Genomic DNA, 19,158 nt, shown 5'->3' on the forward strand with positions numbered 1-19,158 from the left:
TGGAACATTGCTGCGGGGACTCCACCAAACTTTACAGTTGGCACTATGCATTCAGGCAAGTAGCATTCTCCTGGCATCCGCCAAACCCAGACTCATCCGTCGGACTGCCAGATGGTGAAGTGTTTCCACTGCTCCAGAGTCCAATGGCGGCAAGCGTTTACATCACTCCAGCTGACGCTTGGCATTGCGCATGGTGATCTTAGGGTGTCCATTTCATGAAGCTCCAGACTGTTATTTTGTTGCTTCCAGAGGCAGTTTGGAACTTGGTAGTGTGTTGCAGCCGAGGACAGATTATTTTTACACCCTACGCACTTCAGCGGTCCCATTCTGTGAGTTTGTATGGCTTACCACTTTGCGGCTGAGCTGTTGTTGCTCCTAGATGTTTCCACCTCACAATAACAGCACTTACAGTTAAGCAGGGTAGACATTTGAGGGGGCATCTTATGACAGCTCAATGACTTTCAACATGGCACTCTTCAGTAAGGCAATTCTACTGCCAATGTTTGTCTATGGAGATTGCATGGCTGTGTGCTCAATTGTATGCAACTGGTGGAGCTGAACTAGCCAAATCCACTAATTTGAAAGGGTGTCCACATACTTTTGTATATCGTGTACTATTCCCATATAGTGTACTATTCCCAACAGTCCACAAGCATTGAGGGCAGGAGTAGGTAGCTCTGTTTTTAAATTGAGATGTGTTGAGGCACCAGCAATTTTACCATGCCATAGTGTTTCCCAAGCCTATTTTGAATAACTTGCTTTACACAAATCATATTCTGTGAAAAAGGGTACTATAGAGCAGTTCTGCTCTTATTCAACATAGCCCTGGTCCTTTCTCACCATAGGAAGAGAACTTGAATGTAATAACCTGCCCTGTCGACAGGCTCTCAGCAGGGTTGTCTACATTACCTTTGCCAGTGAAACGCAACCATTGGGTGAATACATGAACAATACAAAGCTGACAAACATGTACCATTTAAAGTTAACAAACACCATTCTTTAAGGGCAACAGAGGATTTGTGAGTCTTTTTTGAAAACCAGTTTAACCCAGTGTCAAATTTACCAAGCCTTATAATTAGTAAATTAAATGACTCTCCTTATTACACTTTCATTTGCAACACACATTTTTCTCCATACCTCTAATTGACAAGTTCCAATATCTACAGTTGTACTCCCTGAAAACAAAAAGGTATGAATCATAATTCCTCTGCCCAAACATCATGATAAAATCCACCAACCTCACATTAAAACATAAAAAAGGCAACAGTTTTTCAAAGGCAACCCGAATCGGCAATATGGGGGACCAGGTAGCCATGTTTTGTCTGTGTTTGACAGTGTCCCTGGCTACCTGGCCCAGTCTAGCCCGGGTCTGTCCCTGGTTGTCCCTCTGGTATTTACCAGTGTCTAGAGTTGACCAGCTCAGGCCGCAGGCTCAGTCTCTTGAGGGTCTCGTAGCCCACCACGATGACCACGGCCGTGGGGGTGGAGGAGATGATGCGGGCAGACAACCCTTTAGTCATCCCCCAAGGTCCTTCCTCTGCCAGCAGCTGCTTGAAGGTTGCAATGACCGATGACCTGCCCTCCACCTTAGGAGCCACAGTGAGAAAGGTTCATATCACCCAAAAAAATACCTTTAGAGTTCATAGAGAAATAGATGGATCGAGGTAGAAAGACAAATGAGGAGTCCCTTTAGAGTCTTGACAAACGCCTACTCAGTTGTTTCTTGGTGAACATGGGAATTTTTCTGGCTATGTATTTAAGCTAGGCAAATCATTCTTATGAACGTTGAAATATCCCCTGAAAACCCCTTGAACCTGCTTTGTAAAATATAATGAATTGAACTCATAAGTGCCTTGAACAGTATATACCCCCAAAATCCAGTGCATTCGGAAAGTATTCACACCTCTTGACTTTTTCCACATTTTGTTGCCTTATTGTAAAATGTATTACATTGATAAAAAAACAAATCTACACACAATCCCCCTTTATGACAAAGCAGAAACTGGCTTTTGGAAATGTTTGCAAATGTATTAAAAATTTAAAATGTCACATTTACATAAGTATTCAGACCATTTACTCAGTTGAAACACCTTTGGCAGTGATTACAGCCTCGAGTCTTCTTGGGTATGACGCTACAAGCTTGGCACATATTTGGGGAGTTTCTCCCATTCCTCTCTGCAGATCCTTTCAAGCTCTGTCAGGTTGGATGGGGAGCGTCGCTGCACAGCTATTTTCATATCTTTCCAGAGATGTTCGATCCGGTTCAAGTCCGGGCCACTCAAGGACATACAGAGACTTGTCCAGAAGGCACTCCTGCGTTGTCTTGGCTGTGTGCTTAGGGTCGTTGTCCTGTTGGAAGGTGAACCTTCGCCCCAGTCTGAGGTTCTGAGCGCTCTGGAGCAGGTTTTCATCAAGGATCTCTAGACAGGTGTGTGCCTTTCCAATCAATTGAATTTGTCCAATCAAGTTATAGAAACATCTCAAGGATGATCAATGCAAACAGGATGCACCAATTTCAACTATCATAGCAAAGGGTCTGAATACTTAAGTAAATAAGGCATCTGTTTTTAATTTTTTATAAATGTGCCAAATATTCTATAAACCTGTTTTCGCTTTGTCATTATGGGATATTGTGTGTAGATTGTATAAAAAAAAAGATATATTTTAGAATAAGGCTGTAAAGTGACAAAATGTGGAGAAAGGGTCTGAATACTTTCCAAATGCACTGTATATCCAATAAGAGGATCTGGTATGGTAAATTTGAAATGGTTTGCAAACCATGTCACCAGTGATTACAAAAAGGATTAACTAAGACAATAACACTGACTATGAATGTGTCACTCTTCATTCAGTTAAACCATAACAAGGATTGTTTACAGACAAAGCAATATACTTGTGGTTTTACCTGCACTCTGGCCCGCACAACATCCATGGGATTGGTGATGGTGGAGGCTGTGGCTGCTGCCATTGGCCCAGCGATAGCCTGCAGAAGCAGGTGAGGACAATCACTGGGGGCTAGTTTGGAAAGGTTCTCTGTAAACATAAACATAGTGAAAATGTAAGGCGCAAAAACATTTCAGTTGCATTTCAAGCAGCTTTAGAATTGCCCATGTCATGTAATATCATAGAAAATCTAGCTAAAATCTAGTACTGCTTGCTTAGTATCTGCCTGCTATGGCAGGTAAGAGTCGCCTACCTGCATAAAAATGATAAAAAGGCCACCACACCGCGCTATTGGGGATGTAGGTGAGGAGGGATGCCACGTATCCCCGGTAAAATCCCCGGAAACCGTCTGCGGCGCATATCTGCACCACAATGTCCCTGGTTTGTCCGAAAGTCACTTTGCTCTTGGATGTCGCCATCATTACTTTGGGTTTGACCTTGAAGCGGCTCAGGTGTCCCACCTGGCCTTGCATCATGAGCTGCTGAGAGACCATATCTATGGGCACAGTGATGGTCTGGGCCACCAGGGACGCCGCTCCCCCTGCCCACAGAGACTTCACTGTGTTATTGCTGGAATATTGGGACACGTACTTCCTTACCAGTTCGTAGGTGGTGATGTAGGCCTGGCCTGAGATCAAGGTGAAGGTGTTAACCATAAAGCCTCGGTAGAGGCCTCGCGGGCCCTCCGCCTTCAGGATCTTGTAGAAGGCGTCAAAGGTGCCTGTGTAGAGGGACTTGCCCTTCTGCACCTGCAGCCGGGTGCGGATGAGGGTGAACGGGTAGACTGTGGCCCTGGTGGTCATGGTCATGAACACACCCAGGGAGTAGAACTTTTTCTTGTCCAGGTCCTCCCATTCAATGATCCGGATGTTGCGTTTCTTCTCCTCCATCCTGCCTGCTGGTGTCCACAGCTCCTTGTTGAATGGACCGCGCGCCCTCCACAACACCTGATGGACCAAGAGAAGGACATTGAGGCAGGTAGACAACATGGGTCGTTCTGCCTCAAAAAGCACAAAAATAAGATTATCACGCACCATCTCAGATTGTTTTAAAATAGTTTGTTAGAAACAGATTTAATAAGCATTCCTGCAACATTATTTGTTTATTTAAAGACACTCTGAGAAATTAAGCTAATTGATTGCACCAAAATTGGCCATTTCAATTGATAGAATCCAACCAACATCGGATTTGAACCAGACCTCATATTATCAATGATTACTTGAGGAACCCAAATAAATTGTCAAAAGCCAACCACAGACCCCCCCCAAACCAAGCCCACCCCAACGGCAAGTATACAGCATCAGTTCTGTCTGACGAGTACTATGAAGCTGCGACTAGGAGTATTGTTTCTTTCTTCATACCATGTAATGTATTATCAGTGAATTTGGTGATGGCCATCTTCCCCTGTTCAGAGAAATTAGTCATTGAAATTGTTGAGTTTATGTACCATCATACAACAGCATATTACCAGGTTCTGATCACAAGATGGTGCTGTTGAATGTCCCCCACACCCTCAATGTTAATTTAAGACTGAACCTTCAAATGATGATTTATAAACGTAAATTGAGTGTTTAAGTTAGAACATACATAAAATAAAAAGCATATAAAACCAAAAAATTGCCTTGAGGACTACTCATTCCTCATTTCATTCTCCTTGTTCAGTGCATCAATTGCAGTGAGGTCGCTACATCCAAATTGACATTGGCAACCAGTTGCAGTGGCTTGTTCCTTAAATGGTGCAGATGTTATGCACCAAAAACAAGCATATGTGCTCTCCGTTTGACCAAGAAAATGATCTTGCTGGATAACTTGGATGCATGAATTTCACATTTACGTCCATGTTTTCATCATCCACAGAATCGGCAATTCCAATCCAGTTATCATCATAGCAGCAAAACTAGAATATCAGATACACGCATATTCACCCTTGTATGCTCATCAATGGGTTTCCCATGGTCAAAGTCAAACTTAATAGCATAATCTGTGTATTTGAAGACTCTTTGCATCCATGAGGCTTTTGGGGAGTCGTACAAAGTGATGGAAGCTGTGGGTTTCTGGCAGAGTTCTTGAATTCTAGTTTGCTACTCTGAGTACTGGATTGGAATTGCTGATGCTGTGGAGCAAGGTCATTTTCTTGGCCAAAAGGACACACGTTGTACTCCAAAAACAAGCCCCATCTGCTCCATTAAGATGAGAATTTCCCTATTTAGGACTCTAATCTGCATTTGTTAATGTAAATGGCATGTTATAGAAGGTTCCAGACAGTTGTTTTTGCAATTTCACTTGTTTTTGATAAACTTACTCAGGCTTTCTGAGCCTCATTCTGGAGTTCAAGGCCATCCAAAAAACATGAACAAAGGCTCCAACACCCAAATACGTCCTTTTACAAATGGCAAAGCTCTCAGTATCGTGAACCAGATCTTTAGATGTAGTACACATGAAATTGTGCCATACCCAACTTTATCCTCAACGTTATAATCCATTTTGTTGAACACAAGCGATACTTTCTGAGAGATGATATGCTATAAAGCTAGCTAGCTAATAAAGTAGCATCACCGATGAAAGGGGGAACACTAAAGTCTGTTGTTATTTTGCTTATGTTAGATAAAAGTTTGCTTGCTACCTAGCCAGCTTCGCAAGTGTGTGTTTCAGTATAGTGTAAACAACTAGCTACTTTCAGGTTGTTTTGAGCTTCGCTATTGTTATCATTCTGCAAAACATGTAGTTTGCCAACGTAAAATTGCTTAGAGCTCATTCACATACAGTGGGGCAAAAAAGTATTTAGTCAACCACCAATTGTGCAAGTTCTCCCACTTAAAAAGATGAGAGAGGCCTGTAATTTTCATCATAGGTACACTTCAACTATGACAGATAAAATGAGAAGAAAAAAAATCCAGAAAATCACATTGTAGGATTTTTAATGAATTTATTTGCAAATTATGGTGGAAAATAAGTATTTGGTCAATAACAAAAGTTTATCTCAATACTTTGTTATATACCCTTTGTTGGCAATGACAGAGGTCAAACGTTTTCTGTAAGTCTTTTCACACACTGTTGCTGGTATTTTGGCCCATTCCTCCATGCAGATCTCCTCTAGAGCAGTGATGTTTTGGGGCTGTTGCTGGGCAACACGGACTTTCAACTCCCTCCAGAGATTTTCTATGGGGTTGAGATCTGGAGACTGGCTAGGCCACTCCAGGACCTTGAAATGCTTCTTACGAAGCCACTCCTTCGTTGCCCGGGCGGTGTGTTTGGGATCATTGTCATGCTGAAAGACCCAGACACGTTTCATCTTCAATGCCCTTGCTGATGGAAGGAGGTTTTCACTCAAAATCTCACGATACATGGCCCCATTCATTCTTTCCTTTATCAGTCGTCCTGGTCCCTTTGCAGACAGCCCCAAAGCATGATGTTTCCACCCCCATGCTTCACAGTAGGTATGGTGTTCTTTGGATGCAACTCAGCATTCTTTGTCCTCCAAACACAACGAGTTGAGTTTTTACCAAAAAAGTTCTATTTTGGTTTCATCTGATCATATGACATTCTCCCAATCTTCTTCTGGATCATCCAAATGCTCTCTAGCAAACTTCAGACGGGCCTGGGCATGTACTGGCTTAAGCAGGGGGACATGTCTGGCACTGCAGGATTTGAGTCCCTGGCGGCGTAGTGTGTTACTGATGGTAGGCTTTGTTACTTTGGTCCCAGCTCTCTGCAGGTCATTCACTAGGTCCCCCTGTGTGGTTCTGGGATTTTTGCTCACCGTTCTTGTGATCATTTTGACCCCACGGGGTGAGATCTTGCGTGGAGCCCCAGATCGAGGGAGATTATCAGTGGTCTTGTATGTCTTCCATTTCCTAATAATTGCTCCCACAGTTGATTTCTTCAAACCAAGCTGCTTACCTATTGCAGATTCATTCTTCCCAGCCTGGTGCAGGTCTACAATTTTGTTTCTGGTGTCCTTTGACAGCTCTTTGGTCTTGGCCATAGTGGAGTTTGGAGTGTGACTGTTTGAGGTTGTGGACAGGTGTCTTTTATACTGATAACAAGTTCAAACAGGTGCCATTAATACAGGTAATGAGTGGAGGACAGAGGAGCCTCTTAAAGAAGAAGTTACAGGTCTGTGAGAGCCAGAAATCTTGCTTGTTTGTAGGTGACCAAATACTTATTTTCCACCATAATTTGCAAATAAATTCATTAAAAATCTTACAATGTGATTTTCTGGATTTTTTTCCCCCTCATTTTGTCTGTCATAGTTGAAGTGTACCTATGATGAAAATTACAGGCCTCTCTCATCTTTTTAAGTGGGAGAACTTGCACTATTGGTGGCTGACTAAATACTTTTTTGCCCCACTGTATCTGATCCTGTATCTTATGTTTGGGTACCCTGATACGCTAGGTCTAGTTAGGTCTATAAAGCATGAGTGAAACGCAATATTGTACCCAGGCGAGTTGCGTTGAACTTTTTGTCCGTTGTAGCCTACCTAGCTTGCTCACATCATGTAGAATGTGCGTCTCGCAAATCACATCGTGAAGCGGTTATGTACAGTCGTGGCCAAAAGTTTTGAGAATGACACAAATATTAATTTCCAAAGTTTGCTGCTTCTGTCTTTAGATATTTTTGTCAGATGTTACTATGGAATACTGAAGTATAATTACAAGCATTTCATAAGTGTCAAAGGCTTTTATTGACAATTACATGAAGTTGATGCAAAGAGTCAATATTTGCAGTGTTGACCCTTCTTTTCCAAGACCTCTGCAATCCGCCCTGGCATGCTGTCAATGAACTTCTGGGCCACATCCTGACTGATGGCAGCCCATTCTTGCATAATTAATGCTCGTAGTTTGTCAGAATTTGTGGGGTTTTGTTTGTCCACCTGCCTCTTGAGAATTGACCACAAGTTCTCAATGGGATTAAGGTCTGGGGAGTTTCCTGGCCATGGACCCAAAATATTGATGTTTAGTTCCCCGAGCCACTTAGTTATCACTTTTGCCTTATGGCAAGGTGCTCCATCATGCTGGAAATGGCATTGTTCATCACCAAACTGTTCCTGGATGGTTGGGAGAAGTTGCTCTTGGAGGATGTGTTGGCTGTGTTCTTAGGCAAAATTGGGAGTGAGCCCACTCCCTTGGCTGAGAAGCAACCCCACACATGAATGGTCTCAGGATGCTTTACTGTTGGCATGACACAGGCCTGATGGTAGCGCTCACCTTGTCTTCTCCGGACAAGCTTTTTTCCAGATGCCCCAAACAATCGGAAAGGGGATTCATCAGAGAAAATGACTTTACCTCAGTCCTCAGCAGTACCTTTTTCAGAATATCAGTCTGTCCCTGATGTTTTTTCTGGAGAGAAGTGGCTTCTTTGCTGCCCTTCGACACCAGGCCATCCTCCAAAAGTATTTGCTTCACTGTGCGTGCAGATGCACTCACACCTGCCTGCTGCCATTCCTGAGCAAGCTCTGTACTGGTGGTGCCCCGATCCCGCAGCTGAATCAACTTTAGGAGACAGTCCTGGTGCTTGCTGGACTTTCTTGGGCACCCTGAAGCCTTCTTCACAACAACAACAATTCAACCGCTCTCCTTGAAGTTCTTGATGATCCGATAAATGGTTGATTTAGGTGCAATCTTACTGGCAGCAATATCCTTGCCTGTGCAAAGCCCTTTTTGTGCAAATCATCTCAGATGATGGGTGTCATGGCTTGCTGAAATGACAAAGGATCCATCATAGTCTGTGACAAACATGGTCTGTTGAACCTCTCATTCAATTATAGTAATATAACTCAGTTGTACTTGAGGAATACCTACGCAAATCTAGTTTATAAACAGACTCAGGGTTCCCACACCTTCTTAAACATCAAATTCAAGGACTTTCCAGGCCCAATTCCCTCAAATTCAAGGACCCAACATGGCATAGTTTGAGACATGGATCAAGGTTAATTACTGTTACAACAATGCTAATTTTTATAATGAGAACTAGCAGGCTTTACAGAAGCTCACAGACAACAATTAAAAAGAGAGAGGCTTTAATGTGTGAACAGTGATGGCAGACTACGTGGTCTCTTGCCTTCTCTAACACAGCACAGCAAAACAATATATTGTGTAAGTGGAGCGATAAAGACAAAGACTTATTTACAAGTTGAAGAGCTAAGTAACTCCTCGTTTATTTCATTAGCACCAGCTTCACAACACAAAACACGTCGCAGAGTAAAAACACAACCTTTTTTCCCATCAACATGACCATGACCAAATTAATAGATAAACAAAAACACATGACCATAAATAAAATATTTTGCAACAAAAGATTAGATAAATGAATTGGATAAAAGTAAATAAAACATTTCCCCAACCATTGTGTTCTGGGGTTGTTGGCCTTTTTGGTTAATTTGTTTTTTTTTTTTTTTTTTTAGCACTTGCTCATTGAGTAGTGTTTTGCCCTTTCTTAAACTGTTAAAACAGTGCCCAACCCTTGCTTTTTGCTGCTATGCCCCTTCATTTGCTTTTCAGGTAGTGTTTCTATTTCAGCTATTTATGCTGTTATCTTTAGCACCCTTTCTCAGGCTATAGGACTTGGCAATAAGAGTGAGGGCTTCTCAACCTTTGAGTAAAATGACCAATTTACATTTGGTCCATCCATGGAGATCTGAACCATGTTTTTCTTTGGTAGATCTTTGGTGCTCTTCTCATATACCGCTTTAAGGTCCAACACAGTCGCATGTCCCATAAATTTAGAATCTTAAAATCTCGTCACAACTTTCCTCATCCCATAAACATCCCATAAACAGTGAAGGATGGTTTTGTTCTCTTTTAACATAAATATATGCCTTATAGAAAAAGGACATGTTAATCACAAAACATAGCGTGACTGCAGAAAAGCTGTTGTTAATCTAGGGTGTCGACTGTGCAAACCACAAGGTTGAGACAAGATGGAAAAATGCTGAATAACAAGAAGACAGGAACTGAGGAATGTGTAGGAAAAATGCTGAATAACAAGAAAACAGGAACTGAGGAATGTGTAGAAACCAACAAATCAGCTCAATCTTCACAAACACCATTCCGGACATTTGAATCCTGAGTGCTGTGTCTGGGCACCACCGATAGGCTAGCAAGTTTAGGAGCGCCAGTTATGACGGACTGTCTTGAGGTGGTGGTGAATGTGGTAATAGTTGTAGAAGACTGTCTAGGTGGGATGTAGATGACGATGACTTTTCCACATAGTTCAATAGAGTGGGAGCTGTAAGAAAATGTGTATCCAAGTCTGATGAATGACTAGCTAGCTGGCGTTAGCTAGCATTAGTCATGAAACGTTGTCACTAACAACTCTAGCGAACGTCCTTGGACTAAATGTAAAATTTCAGCTAACGTTAACAAACTGTCATTAATTTTAAATGTTCACTGTCCAGCTCTGCTTGCCGCAAGTTGGTTAACGTAACGTTAACAACTTAGCTAACGTTTGCTTGCTAGCACTATATTGACAGGTGTGATTCTGTGGGAGAACTGACAGACGTCAAGATAATGTTAGCTAACAACATAGCAAACGTTAATTTTACCGAATAATTCTGTAACGTTAAAGTTAATTTACCTAACCATGAAGAGACAGAATAATCTAGCTAACTAATTAACGTTAGTAACTAAGTATGTTGTTGTATTCCGTTCTACATGTTACCAGTGGTAGGACCTACCTGCTTTTAACTTGCAGAGTGCCGTCCTGTGTGATGCTCCAGCAGCATGGCTCGTCACAGCTGCTTCGCCCATGGCGTGAACTTTTATTGACTTGCTGCAGGCTCTGTAATGGGCCATATGGATGTCCCGCGGATCTTTAACAAGCCAGTCTTTGTCAATGTCTTTAGTGAGGCACGAGTCCTGGAATTTACATTTTCCAGGCATAGCTGAAGGTTCGCTTAACGTTAGCTTTCTCGCTTGCTTGCTGCTGTTTAACCTGCACCATCCGACTTCAATCACTCATGCACGCATGTGACCGTCGCACTCTCGAGGCAGGTGGCGCGTGAAACAAGGATGCACAGACAGCGGGAGACACACATGCAGACAGCGGAACGCACCCTATTACTGACGTTAAATTTTTAAAAATAAACTAAAAGAACTTCAATTTATATTCTTGCACAAAATATATAAATTCAAGCACTTTCAATGACCCATGTCCATTTTCAAAAACTTTTTCTCAAATTCACAAACTTTCAAGGATTTCAAGGACCCGTGGGAACCCTGCATACTGCATGAAATGTGTCTTGATAAATATTTGATTTTAGTTTGTTAAATTAATGTGTAACTAACAGATTAGTGACTACTTATTAGGGCTGACCCCAATTAGTCGACTGGTAGATTGTTTGGTCGTTAGGCTGTTGGTCAACCGAGATTGTTTTAATTTGAGCAGTAACATATATATTTGCGCCCATCTCAGTGAACTAACCCATTGCGGACGCCTAGATTAAAAGGCAATTCATGCTTAATCCAAAAATGTGGTCAGAGGCTCCATATGGAGGGTGTGACGCAACTGCTAAGCCTCCAGAGGCATGCAGAGACCAAATCAAGCTCCATACCGCATCGCCTCCCAAATTTTGTAACAATGCGGAGGGCTCTGTATAGCTCCGCATTGACATGATTGGTTGACGGTAGAAAACACAAACTGACTTCCTTGACAACAGCTCTGTGCTGTTCCGCGAAGCGCAAGAAGCATGACTTCTGCGGAGGTCGTATCACCGTAAATGCTGCATTGCCAATGCAGACGTCGGATTGACCATGCGCCCAGATGCACTTCTCTCTCCAGAATGCGCTCTATCCCGCCAATTTGTGCACATTCATTGTTTCATAACTTCATTGTGTGAATTGTTTGCGTTTGAATAGAACACATAATAATAAACACACAATGAGTAACGATAACTCGGCTATATACACGGAGTACCAGAACTGAGTCGATGTAATTGAGGTAGATCTGTAGCAGCCGTACGGTAGCATGGAGAACAGTCTATGACTTGGGAGGCTGGAGTCTGACAATTTTTTGTGCCTTTTTAGTGCCCTCTGACACCGGTTGGCATAGAGGTCCTGGATGATGACAGGGATCTCGGCCCTAGTGATGTACTGGGCAGTACGCACTACCCTCTATAGCGCCTTTGGTGGTTGATGACAAGCAGTTGCCATACCAAGTGGTGATGCAGCCAGTCAAGATGCTCTCAATAGTGCAGCTTTAGAATTCTGAGGATCTGAGGGCCTATGCCAAATCTTTTCAGCCTCCTGAGGGTGAAGTGGCATTGCCGTGCACTCGTCATAACTGTGTTGGTATGTGTGGACCATGATAGATCCTTAGGGATGTGGACACAGAGGAATTACAATCTCTCGACCTGCTCCACTACAGCCCTGTTGATGTGGATGGGGTGAGCTCGGCCCTCCGTTTCCTGTAGTCCACAATCAGCTCCTTTGTCTTGCTGACATTGAGGGAGAGGTTGTTGTTCTGGCAACACAATGCCAGGTCTCTGACCTCCTCCCTATTGGCTATCTCATCGATGTTGGTGATCATGCCTACCAGTCGTGTCGTTGGTAAACTTGGTATTGGAGTTGTGCGCAGCCACACAGTAGTGGGTGAACAGGGAGTACAGGATTCGACTAAGCACGCACCCCTGTGGGGCTCCTGTGTTGAAAATCAGCTTGGCGGATGTGTTGTTGCCTACCCTCACCACCTGGGGGTGGACCGTCAGGAAGTCCAAGATGCAGTTGCAGAGGGAGGTGTCCGGTCCCAGTGTCCTTAGCATAGCGGGCACTATGGTGTTGAAGGCTGAGTTGTAGTCAATGAACAGCATTATCACATGGGTGTTTCTCTTGTCCAGGTGGGAAAGGGCAGTGTGAAGTGCAATAGAGATTGCGTTATCTGTGGATCTGTTGGGGCGGTATGTGAATTGTGGGCCCAGCGTGTCTGGGATGATGGTGTTGATGTGACCCATGACAAGCCTTTCAAAGCATTTCATGGCTACAGATGTGAGTACCACGGGGCAATAGTCATATAGACAGGTTACCTTGGCCTTCTTGGGCACAGGGACTATGGTGGTCTGCTTGAAACATGTAGGCATTACAGATTGGTTCAGGGAGAGGTTGAAAATGTCAGTGAAGACACTTGGCAGCTGGTCAGCGCATGCCCTGTGAATGTTAACCTGTTTAAAGGTCTTACATCGGCTACGGAGAGCATGATCACAAAGTCGTCCAGAACAGCTGGTGCTCTCATGCATTGTTCAGTGTTGCTTGCCTCGAAGCACACATAGAAGGCTTTTAGCTAGTCTGGTAGGCATGCGTCAATGGGCAGCTCGTGGCTGGATTTCCCTTTGCAATCCGTGATAGTTTGCAAGCCCTGCCAGATCTGCCAGTTATGCTTACACACAGGTGTTCGGAGCATACTAGATAGCTAATTAGTACACGCGGCCACTTAGGTCTTCTGTAAACATGCAATGTAACATAGAGATATGGCCGTGTGGGAACAATAACCCTATATAGGTGGTAGTAATTTCACTTTTCCCCCCCTCCTCGTTGATATGAAAGATACATTACTTATATTTCCAAAACTGTACCACATGCGATGCATTTTAACATTCAGAACGAGTGTCAAAACCTTAACAAAACTCCCTCGACCATAAGATACTATCGTCAATAGGCACTTAAGCAGTTAGAGTCTAGGAATGGGTTAGTTTTAGATACAAATAATGGCTTCAATAACCATGTTTCCATCCAGTTTTTAATGCGAGTAATGTCATACCGTATTTTTTAAAATCAAGACAGCTGTGGAAACAGCAAGTTTCGGTGTAATTTTATAAATGCAGACAGAATTTGTTAATTCGACATTGTGGGAATTTGTTAGAGTTGAAAATGCGATGGAAACATTTTAATTTCGTTTTTTGTTTTCTCGGTACATTAAAACTTGAGCGAAAAAGTAAATGTGCGCACTACGTCATCACGCACTGATTTGTATCCGCAACAAGTCAGTTTGGTGGAATCACCACTGGTGGGAACATTCGCATATTTTCTTTTGCGGATTTATTACTTTCGCATGAAAATCGATCCCCAATTGTATGGAAACCTAGCTATTGTGACAATATTTTCTGCAGACAGCGCACACGCATTTGAATAATACAATTTACCATGAGCGCGCTGGTTAAACCTATCGCATGAACTGTTGATAAAAAGCTTAGCTATGTGTCATCGTAGGAATAAACATGGTGCATCGACCTTACAAAACAAGGAAACGTGACTTACCGTGTTATAGAGCCATTTTCACATAGCTCAAGACTCCATGTCTATGCTACAGATGGCTAAACTGAACTATAAGTATAACGTTCTAATAGCCTTGTAAAATTAAGCATTCGTTGAAAGGATTCAGACTAGTTAGAATATGGTTTGATATCAAATTCATGCCGTCCATTCGTAAATGTACGGTCACCGATGCCTGAGCGAACGTCTCGTCAGCAACACTAAAAAAACGTGCTTCCGGGTCACGACATTTTTCTAAATAAAAGTCCCCTCCCTCGCTTATGAAAAAAAGATTGCAGTATTACTGCATTACAGTGTAATTTGAGTGCAGTACAACTGCAGTATGCTGCAAATACTGCATCCAAAATAACATTTGTATTCTAGTAATTTTGCAGTAAAACTGCAGTTACAGTGCCATATAACTTTTTCTGCAATTACTGCATCCAACATACCACAGTCGCCTGCATTTACTGCACTTTTTCAGAACTGCAATCTTTTTTTGTAAGGGACGTAACAGTAGAAGTGTCATTAACCTGTAAAATATTAACAGTGATTCATATTTGTTCATATTTAAGTGACATTTGCATTAAATGTGAGTTTTAAAACATGTTCCAAGGTCAAATAAATGCCACAAACACAGTACACTGTATATGAAATACATATTTTTCTAGGTGCCGAAGTAAAAGTGGGGTTGGGATTATTCACTTGGGTTTTTAGAATTTAAATGTGGTGTTATTTCATGGGGGACAGAGGTCTAAATGCCGAGGAACACTTTGTACTCCATTCACTGCACTGTAGGCCTACAGGTGATCAATTACTGAACAAGCAAAACGATTGATAGTGTGTCCATAGAATACAAAACAGCCAATCGCCTCTTTATGCCTCTTCCGTCAAGTAAACGGATGAGGTCCAACAAGTCCAGAACAGCAAGGCTTGGTAACAGCACCTACTCTGAGGCTGTGAGATCGGTGAACTCAAGTTGAGTCTAAATCGCACTACTTCACTTTTGTACTGTCACTTTAACTCTCTGCTGAATGACTAATTCAGGACTATATCTAATCAATAGATACATTTGCAGTTGGAAGTTTACATACACTTACGATGAAGAAATTTGTTTTTCAACCACTCCACAAATTTCTTGTTAACAAACTATAGTTTTGGCAAGTCGGTTTGGACATCTACTTTGTGCATGACACAATACATTTTTCCAACAATTGTTTCCAGAAAGATTATTTCACTTATAATTCACTGTATCACAATTCCAATGGGTCAGAAGATTACATACACTAAATTGACTGTGCCTTTAAACAGCTTGGAAAATTCCAGAAAATTATGTCATGGTTTTAGAAGCTTCGGATAGGCTAATTGACATCATTTGAGTCAATTGGAGGTGTACCTGTGGATTTATTTCAAGGCCTACCTTCAAACTCAGTGCCTCTTTGCTTGACATCATGGGAAAATCAAAAGAAAATCAGCCAAGACCTCAGAAAAAACATTGTAGACCTCCACAAGTCTGGTTCATCCTTGGGAGCAATTTCCAAACGCCTGAAGGTACCACGTTCATCTGTACAAACAATAGTACGCAAGTATAAACACCATGGGACCACGCAGCCGTCATACCGCTCAGGAAGGAGACGCGTTCTGTCTCCTAGAGATGAACGCACTTTGGTGCGAAAAGTGCATATCAATCCCAGAACAACAGCAAAGGACCTTGTGAAGATGCTGGAGGAAACGGGTACAAAAGTATCTATATCCACAGTAAAACGAGTCCTATATCGACATAACCTGAAAGGCCGCTCAACAACGAAGAAGCCACTGCTCCAAAACCACCATAAAAAAGCCAGACTCCAGTTTGTAACTGCACATCGGGACAAAGATCATACTTTTTGGAGAAATGTCCTCTGGTCTGATGAAACAAAAATAGAACTGTTTGGCCATAATGACCATCGTTATGTTTGGAGGAAAAAGGGAGAGGCTTGCAAGCCGAAGAACACCATCCCAACCGTGAAGCACAGGGGGTGGCAGCATCATGTTGTTGGGTTGCTTTGCTGCAGGAGGGACTGGTGCACTTCACAAAATAGATGGCATCATGAGGCAGGAAAATTATGTGGATATATTGAAGCAACATCTCAAGACATCAGTAAGGAAGTTAAAGCTTGGTCACAAATGGGTCTTCCAAATGGACAATGACCCCAAGCATACTTCCAAAGTTGTGGCAAAATGGCTTAAGGACAACAAAGTCAAGGTATTGGAGTGGCCATCACAAAACCCTGACCTCAATCCCATAAAAAATGTGTGGGCAGAACTGAAAAAGAGTGTGCGAGCAAGGAGGCCTACAAACCTGATTCAGTTACACCAGCCCTGTCAGGAGGAATAGGCCAAAATTCACCCAACTTATTGTGGGAAGCTTGTGGAAGGCTACCTGAAACGTTTGACCCAAGTTAAACAATTTAAAGGCAATGCTACCAAATACTAATTGAGTGTATGTAAACTTCTGACCCACTGGGAATGTGATGAAAGAAATAAAAGCTGAAATAAGTAATTCTCTCTACTATTATTCTGACATTTCACATTCTTAAAATAAAGTGGTGATCCTAACTGACCTAAAACAGGGAATTTTTACTTGGATTAAATGTCAGGAATTGTGAAAAACTGAGTTTAAATGTATTTAGCTAAGGTGTATGTAAACTTCTGACTTCAACTGTAAGTGATCAGTACATGGGGTGTTCATAGATGGGGTGTTAACCTACCGGCATGCCTGTAAAATGACCTATATTATCCTAATGATGATGAGCAAGATGCAGACTTTACACATGTAAATCAGCCCAAGGCCAGCCTGAACGTGCCAAAACATGAATCAGGTCAAGTGTTTTGGATAGACAAATAAAATGTATTTTGAGGCAGTATCCTAGTAAGATCCTGCTGCTATAATATCACCCCAATTATGCCTGTAGCCTATCGACGGTTATCACAGAGGTTAACAGCGCTTTTCTTCAACCCATCCTGGTCGCAATTAATCAAAACGTTTCCATCTTGGACTTGGGTTTTTGGACTGAAAGTATTAGCGATGTGGGTTCAGGTTTTTGTGATTGTGTGACCTATTATTGCCTCGTAAAATAACTAGACTCTGGTGAGTAGACTGGACATAATTGATCGTTTTGCCAGTGCAGTGCTATATTTGAACAGTATAGTGTCCAATAGCTCAATTTTAAGCTGTTTGACCACAGTAAAACTCCAACACTTGCTATGCCCAAGCTTTTAGTTAAAACTCACCTGATTTGACACACAATCAATCGTTTTTCCTGTACAGTGCAATTTGTTTGTGCAATACAACAAAAATACAGTAAGACTTTTGTTAAACATTACATTTCAAAATTGTATCCTTGAACAATAGCACCAGTAAATTAACAAAATGCATACAATCAAAATAATGCCTTCTTTAAAAAAAAAAATGTAATTATATATTTTTTTACCCGTAGGCTATTATTATGTTCTTTACATTTATGTATTTATGCTCCAACTATTTCTCGATGCTATCTCACCAAATCTGAAACATAAATTGTATGGGGGTGGTAGGGATGTTGGGGAGGATAAGAAAGTTAAGACACCAAAAAATTGGGGTAAAAACAAAATAAATGTTTGGATTATCATGTAATTTGAATGGCAACACATTCCCTTACGCAGCATAATGAAAAATGGGATTTCCAATTTTGGTAAGAAGTTGACAAAACTTTGCAATGGCCAACTGGAAAACCCATTGTCACTAAATGTATTCATATCATACACATAGCGTTTTACCGCAGACCTTTATTTGGAAGGGAAAAGCAGAAAATCGGAAGTGTTAATGTTGCTGCTGTGACGCTAATGTTGCTGACATGAAGCTTATGCTGCAATGAGCTAATGCTGCCTGCATGAAAATTGACAAAAGGTGAAAGGTCACACAACGCATATTTAAAATAACATAGTGTTATCATTTTTATAGTGATTTTTAGATGTGGGCGTTGTCAAGTATGCATAATGTTATTCTCAATGACTGTGATGCAAATGTTTATATTTATTTATAAAAAAGTCGTTATAAGCATTGTCTGTACGTCACAAATTGTCATGTGACATGCTGCACACTCACTTTTTAGTGTTCTCCAACCATACACCAAATGATGTATACATTGAATGGATGTGATACACTCACAGAGATAAATAGTGATATCATCTTTATATATGTCCCATATGGCGTCTATGAGCGCACGGGCACCGCCATTGAGGCAATCTCTCTGAAGTGGTCAATTTTCTTCTACTTCTATAAATTGGCAAACAAACTGAAAGGGTGCATACTATCACCTAGTGTTTGCTCACGAGCATAATCCCTTGGCTGATCCCTTCTAATGGCCCGGATGGAATCACGTGAGCCTTCTTTAACCAGTTCCAACCCAAATATTGGGGGGCATCGGTCCAACCCAGTTGACTACTTTAAAATTATGGAAGTCCTCGATGGCAAGAGTCCTCTAACTCTATGGATACATTTAACAATAAACAATTTGAAAGCTATCTTTGAAAACGTTTTTTGAGCATTTTCACAAATTTGCATTTCTTTTTATTTTTTTTATTTCACCTTTATTTAACCAGGTAGGCCAGTTGAGAACAAGTTCTCATTTACAACTGCGACCTGGCCAAGATAAAGCAAAGCAGTGCGACAAAAACAACAACACAGAGTTACACATGGGATAAACAAACGTACAGTCAATAACACAACAGAAAAATCTATATACAGTGTGTGCAAATGTAGTAAGATTCGGGAGGCAAGGCAATAAATAGGTCATAGTGACAAAATAATTACAATTTAGCAATTAAACCCTGGTGTGATAGATGTGCAGAAGATGAATGTGCAAGTAGAGATACTGGGGTGCAAAGGAGAAGAAAAATAATATCAATATGGGGATGAGGTAGTTGGATGGGCTATTTACAGATGGGCTATGT

The 19,158-nt window shown here is 41.7% G+C and overlaps 1 protein-coding gene across 1 annotated transcript; it reads right to left on the minus strand.

Moving 5' to 3' along the window:
* Positions 1-313: 313 nt before the first annotated feature.
* slc25a44a (solute carrier family 25 member 44a) lies at positions 314-14,388 on the minus strand. The gene is made up of 4 exons (XM_039017144.1): positions 14,191-14,388; positions 3,197-3,890; positions 2,906-3,033; positions 314-1,586 (listed from the first exon to the last, which is right to left on the minus strand). Exons 2-4 carry the CDS (start codon positions 3,831-3,833, stop codon positions 1,395-1,397), a joined length of 957 nt encoding a protein of 318 aa, XP_038873072.1. The 5' UTR covers positions 3,834-3,890; positions 14,191-14,388; the 3' UTR covers positions 314-1,394.
* Positions 14,389-19,158: the final 4,770 nt, after the last annotated feature.

The sequence above is a fragment of the Salvelinus namaycush genome, chromosome 21 (genome assembly GCF_016432855.1).
Source record: "Salvelinus namaycush isolate Seneca chromosome 21, SaNama_1.0, whole genome shotgun sequence".
In the NCBI taxonomy this organism is placed as follows: domain Eukaryota; kingdom Metazoa; phylum Chordata; class Actinopteri; order Salmoniformes; family Salmonidae; genus Salvelinus; species Salvelinus namaycush.